General features: G+C 46.4%; 1 protein-coding gene across 1 annotated transcript in view; it reads left to right on the top strand.

Moving 5' to 3' along the window:
* The first annotated feature begins 386 nt into the window (after nucleotides 1-386).
* Nucleotides 387-6716, top strand: part of YWHAQ (tyrosine 3-monooxygenase/tryptophan 5-monooxygenase activation protein theta) — a 37204-nt gene continuing 30874 nt past the window's right edge. The window contains exons 1-2 of the mRNA XM_032866825.1: nucleotides 387-500; nucleotides 894-1251. Of these exons, the coding sequence (XP_032722716.1) occupies nucleotides 958-1251 (294 nt within the window). The 5' untranslated portion in view covers nucleotides 387-500; nucleotides 894-957. The remainder of the gene's footprint in view (nucleotides 501-893; nucleotides 1252-6716) is intronic.

Below are 6716 nucleotides of genomic sequence, written 5' to 3'. Positions count from 1 at the left end.
GATGCAATGCACCATCTGCAGCAGTGCCGCAGCAGGGGACGCGGGCACCGCCGGAGAGGTGGGGCGAGCCTCCCGCTCCCGTGCCGCACCCACAAGTGCTGGGGGTGGCGGGGAGGATGAGGGGAGTTGGTAACAGCATCGCCATGGCAACAGTGACGTCCTTTTACCCTGGATCTAATTGGAGGAAACCCCGTGGCCGAAGCCGCAGCCTGCCGGCCAACCGAACTTGCCCAAGCCGACCCACCCTCCTAGCCTCCGCTTCCCCTCCCGCCCCGCCCTCTTTACCCCCTTCCGCGCGCTCAGTCTTCATTGGCCAGCCGCGGAGCTGGAGGCGGGACTCTAGGGAGCAGCTCGGCGCGTCATTGGGCGGCAGGAGCGAGGGCCGCGGCGCGGCGGCCCGCCCCTCGGCTCCGGGGTAGGCTGAGACGGGAGGGTCCTCGGCTAAAGCCAAAAGCGGATCAAAGTGGTGGGACTCGCGCCGCGGCCGCGGAGACGTGAAGGTGAGCGCTGCCGTCGCCCCTGGCCCTTCCTGGGCCTGGCCGGGCCTGAGGGCAGGGGGGAGGCCGGTCCCCGGGAGCGGCCGGCCTCGACGCCGCGCTCCTCAGGGACGGCTCTGGCGGCAAGGTGTGGGCCAACGGCCGCTTCCATCTTGGGCCGGGCGGGCGCGGGAGCGGCCCTTCCTCCTCCCCTGCCGCGGGCCGCCTCCGCGGGGCGCCCCTCGGCCTCCCGGGCGCCGGCGGGGAGCGTGGGCGGGGGAGGGAAATTCAACTGGGCGGCGCGTGCGGGGACGGACAAAAGGGGCGGCTGGCGGGCGGCGGGCGGCCCGGGGCGGCGGGCGCATTGTCTGACGGCGCCGCCCCCGCCTTTCTGTCTGCGCCCCCGCCCGCCCGCAGGCCGTCCGCACGCCTCTTCCCGATCCCGGTCGGTGCTCGCCCTCGCTCTCCTCTCCGCGTCCCCATGGAGAAGACGGAGCTGATCCAGAAGGCGAAGCTGGCCGAACAGGCCGAGCGCTACGACGACATGGCCACCTGCATGAAGGCCGTGACCGAGCAGGGCGCCGAGCTGTCCAACGAGGAGCGCAACCTGCTCTCGGTGGCCTACAAGAACGTGGTCGGCGGCCGCAGGTCCGCCTGGAGGGTCATCTCGAGCATCGAGCAGAAAACCGACACCTCGGACAAGAAGTTGCAGCTGATTAAGGACTATCGGGAGAAAGTGGAGTCCGAGCTGAGGTCCATCTGCACCACGGTGCTGGTGAGTCTGCTGCAATGGTCCGGGCTGGGGAGAGACCGGGCGGCGGGAGCCCGGGAATTGTGCGACTGGGGCGCCAAGGCCCTTTTGTGTGTGAAGCCTTTCATTGAGAATTTCATGGGAATGGTAAAGAGACGTGTGCGCCGGGGCTTGCCTAGTCGTCTGCCGACGTGTGGAGGGTTTGACAGGCTTAGCCTTGGCCTTCCTGCATGTGTTGCTTCAGTTCTTAACACTCGGAAAGCTGCTTTTCCAAACTGTGTAACTTTGAAACATCCAAGTAGGTTTGTGCAAGACTGAAAACCCTTTTCTCAAGCGTACTGAGGCGATCTGGGAACCCCTTTAAACGAACGGAATCAACTCACAGGCTCCAGCCTGTTTGAAAGAAGGTGCAGGCACCTTTTCGATGTAGACAGTGTGTGTAGTAGGGTTTCGTCCCAAACCTAGTAATGGAAATTTACTTCGCAAAACTGAGCAGGTACTTCATTTTTCAAGTGACAGTTATCTGTTGAGCTTTTCCGTGCTGAAAGGAGTGGAGGGGGTGGGGAAAGTTCAGTAACTGAAGAAGGTACAGATAAATCCAAAGCACAAAATGTTCTGATAAATTTCAGTATTTGGTAACACTGTCTTGCTATTACTTAGTTACACTTAAATACTAATGTGTCAAATCAAATTCGTTTCTGGTGTGGAGCAGGCAAGGAAAGCTTTCCAGGTTTTGAACTGTCCAGTCTTAACAAGGGCGCCTATTGGGTGGAGTAGGTGACCGCTCTGATTCACTCTTACTAGGGGGAGAGAATATTTTTAGCTTTGTCATGGCATTGGGGCTTTTGATCAGTAACCTAAGTTTTTAAATTTTAAAATGCCAGCGTTATATCCTGGAGTGGTTTTTTTTAAAGTACCATTTTTACAAAAGGCCTACTGAGGCGCCTGGGTGGCTCAGTGGGTTAAGCCTCTGCCTTCGGCTCAAGTCATTAACCCCGGGGTCCTGGGATGGAGCCCCGCATCAGGCTCTCTGCTCAGCAGGGAGCCTGCTTCCCTTCTTCTCTCTCTGCCTGCCTCTCTGCCTACTTGTGCTCCCTCTGTGTCAAATAAATAAATAAATAAATAAATATCTTTAAAAAAAAAGGCCTACTGATTCTTGGCATTTTAGGTGGGCTTTGAAAGGCAAGCATGCTAGATTGGTGATTATTCAGGAAGCAATAGCAGAGAAAATGCTTCTTTTTCTTCCCAGCCCTCTCTTTCTTACGCCATCAGGTAACATGTGGCAGGAAATTTTCCTTTTTACTTCTTTAACCTCGTTTTTTAATACAAATAATGGGTGATCTCTTCAAAATTATGGCTAATGGAGCTAGCAGGTAAAGGGGCAATGCACAGTGTGTACTTTATGTTATATTTATAGGTCTTAGCTCCACTCGCGCTGGCATGGAAGAGGCACTTTAAAAGCTTTTCAAACTGAATTGCTGCAACTTGTCTACAAGAAATTTGCCAACTTGAAAGTGATGGCAGACTTCAGTAGCATATTGTGATGGTTATTCACAACACTGACTCTGTTAGCAAGGGAGTACTCCTGCAGATTTCCGTTATGTTAAGGAGAGGCTTCTCTCTGTATGTCCTACTTTGGTGGCTCTCACAGCGTGTTTCAGTCTCTCTCTCCAGTTTTATTCGCATTTTATTACTTACCTCGCCCCCATTCAGAATTACCACAGAGCTTTTCCTGTTCTCCCGCAAGTGAACTCTGGGCTGAAGGAATATCTTTATTTTGTGGTTCTTAGAAATTTAGTTTTTATGATGGCACGAGTAGAGAAGAGTTGTGTTTAGTTGACAAGTGACTTGAAAGAGAGGCCAAGTATAGGAGAGAACCCCTGAAATGAGGACAATTTTTTCTGCCAAGTAAATAGAATTTAGTTTGATTAGAGATGCCAAGGGTGTAAGTAAAATATTTTTACTAACAAAATGTGGCTTCAGAAACTAGTTGCTACTTGATGTGCAGCCTATAAAGAAATCCCGGGAAAGCCCATCTTCAAGTTGGCAACTGTATTTGAGAGCTTGGTATATGTGCAAGGCACTTTGCTAAGCAGTATGGGGAAGAACAAAACTAAGAACCATAGATTTTGTCCCCTAATAATTGGTAATACGGAGTGCCTGTGAAAAATCCCAGATATATAATTCCCATAGGGTGCTCACGAACAAAATGCTACATAGTTCAAAGGAAATTGAAACCCTCAGGAAAGGCTTCGCAAAACGTGGTTTTTGGAGTGAGCTTTGTTGGAGGAGAATCAGGACAGGGAGGTGGGAACCATATAAGAGAAGGTCAAGAGTGAGATGTTTTCATTTGGTTGACAGTGAGGGAGTTGAAGATTTTTGAATGGTGTACATGTTGCAGTATCTAGAATTCATGGTTTGAGTGCTAATTACCTGCTTGTAGCCTTAATTGACAGCCAAGGAGGAAGTGATAGACTAGTGAGCAAGAGTTTGATGATCAATAAGTTAGTAATTTAATGCAAAGTCTACCAAAATAATGAGGAAGGAAGAGTGAGATTCTGGACCTGGGTGCTAAAATGAGATTTTCTCTTTTTTCCTTTGGTGAGCAGGAAGATGACTCTTGTGCAGAGAAAGTGAGTACAACTGACTTGTTATAGAAGACCAGTAAAGAGTAACCTGAAGGATGGGCAAAATTTTGGTCCTAAATGCCAGAGATTCTCAGCCTCTTTCTCTGTTACAGAGCAGTGGGTCGGGAGTGGGGTTATTTGGACTGTTTACTCAAAATGACGGTGGCGGATCGTCACTGTACTGAGAGAGGATACTGAACGGTAGAGGCAGGGACAAATGTTAAAATCCAAATGAGTAAGCAGAAGAGCAAAGCAGATTAAGAGGGCCCAAATGGCCAAGACCGAACTCTTTATCTCCAAGAGTTATCTTAGATTAGAGATTTCACACAGTTACCCGTGTCTCCGTGTTCTTTGTAAAACCAGAGGGTTGGTCTAAATTTCTGGGTCACTTTTCATTCTCATTTTGGAGGACCAGAAAGTTCTACATACAGGTCCTAGCCATTTGATCCGTGTTCTGACTTTCTCCCAACTCTAAGATGAGTAATTTTTAAAAGTCCAGGTTGAAGAACATGTCATTGACAGTGTATGTAATGTTGGAAAACTAACAACTATAGTGAAACGGTTTCAGGAGAAGAAGGTGATGCACCAGTTGTTGGTTTATGGGGAGGAGCAAAGTTTAAGCAAGAAAGATTAGTAAGTTACAGGACAGCCAGCCATTGTACACAGCATGTGTGGCGTGTTTGGGAGTCATCAAGGACTTAGGTGTAAGATCAGGGCAAATCAAAGAAATCCAGAGTTTCACCAGAGCCTTCTGGGACTTGGGAACAAAATCTGTCATTTACAAAGTCAGTGACCTTGGAGTAAGAACAAGACACTTAGTGAATGTATACAAGATAACTTCTGACTCAGACAACCCTGTGTTATCCTCGGGTGTTGATGGTCTTTTAGTAGACTAATTTTAATAAGCTGCTTTGGTATAATATATAAATAATGTCTGAAGCTAAGGTGCATATAAATAAGAACCATTTAAAATGGGATAACAAAACTGAACATTGTCTGTGTTCCTGTGTAAAAGCAGTGTGACCTTAACTCAGTAATACGCTAGAATTTAGTTAAGGATTCTAAATTAGTCTTTACTGAAAATGTCTTGTGTTGGTTATTTTGAAATAAGACTGATCTTGATAGTTAATGAATCTTAATGTAGTTTTATTGACATAATGGAAAAATTATGGACCCTGGAATCATATGGACTGTTTTGGAATCATTGCACCATAGCCTTACAGTTTTGTGACCACAGGCAAGTTTCTTAATCTCTTGGCCTGTTTCTTCATCTGTAAATTGTGATCATGGTGCCTGCCTTAATGGGCTTCTAGTTAAAATAGTACCAAGTCACTGATACTTATTGGGCACTTACTGAACACTAAGCACTATTTTAAGCATTTTATATTCACCTGGTTCCCATAAGTTAAGTTGATTCTTATTACTTCTGTTTTAAACTTGAGAGATCTGAGGCATAAGGAAGTTAAGTAACTTGGTCAACATCATGGAGTTAGTAAATGGTAGAGCAGGGATCTGAACCCAAGTGGTATGACTAGATGAAATGAAATGAAATGCATTTGGCCCTAAATACAGGGTAGCTGACTGAAGATGACCGTGTGAATCTCTGTTTCAAGGAATTTGTTCAGTTTAATGTAAGCCATTATATTATGTCTGTAAGTTGTGAAGGCGGGAAGATAGGTCTGTGGTGGGTAAAACTCCCAGTCTTTAATTTTGAAGCCCTCCTTATATACAGGATATTGCAATAAAGTTTTAAAACTTCTTGACTCTAGCATCTTTTGCCTTTAGATTATTAGCTCCTTGAAGCCAAGAGTTGTTTTTTGAAGAGTGAGATGGAATGGAATGTTGTGCATACAGACATACAAGTGTAAAAGTTAGATGAGTGGTTCTCAGCCAGGGTGAATTTACCTTCAGCGGACATTTAGGAAGTTCTGGAAACATTTTTTGCTTGTCGAGAATGGGAGGGCTGCTACTAACATAGGATGAGTTAGAGGTCTGAATGCCTCTGAGCATCATCTTATGCACGGGAAAAGCCACAGCAGTAAAGAATTAGCCCAAAGTGTCTGTGATGCCAAGCTTGAGAGGCTCTGGGCTGGGTCATGGATAAAGTGAGCGGTATTACGTTGTACTAGATTGTGTAATGCTTCCTTCGTGTTCTTCTTCTTCTTCTTCTTCTTCTTCTTTTTAAGATTTTATTTATTAGAGAGAGAGAGAAAGAAAGAAACAGGGAGAGAGAGAGAACAGGAGCAGAAAGGGGGTGGGAGCCCAAGGCAGACCCTTAACCGACTGAGCTACCTAGGCACCCCTCCCTTTGAGTTCTTACTAACATGCTGGCATCTTGTCAGAACGCTTTGTCTAGATTTCATTTTTTTTTTCTTGTTACTATTGTGTATATGCTATTTCAATTCTAGAGTTCACTTTTCTGGAACTTAATCATTGAGTCCTGTATTTTCAAGGATGTGAATCGTGTGTATCCAAAGCTCTAAGCTTTGCCCTTTGAAAAACTTGGCACAGATTAAGAAGGTGCAGCTGAATTTAAAAAGAAATTTATTAGAAAGAGGTGATTAAAATTGATGAACAGCAAGAGTTCCCCTCTCATTTGTAACATATATGCTATTTTTATGTGCATATGCATATGTGGTTTTAGGCTTTTAAACCCTTGGTGTGTGTTTATTTGGATGTTGCTTAATTATAGTAATGCTCTGTTGAACATTTAGGTTGTAAACAGTTTTTCTCCATTATAAACAACACTGGGAAGAACATCCTTGCTGCATGCTTTATGCTGGGATTTACTTAGGTTAAGTTCTTGGAAGTGAAATTTCCAGATCAAAAGATGGGCTTTTCTTTTGTTCACACGGCCCTCTG

This window comes from Lontra canadensis, unplaced genomic scaffold (assembly GCF_010015895.1).
Source record: "Lontra canadensis isolate GAN:19392208 unplaced genomic scaffold, GSC_riverotter_1.0 scaffold32, whole genome shotgun sequence".
NCBI classification, from domain to species: Eukaryota; Metazoa; Chordata; class Mammalia; order Carnivora; family Mustelidae; genus Lontra; species Lontra canadensis.
This window is presented reverse-complemented; position numbering and strand designations above follow the sequence as displayed.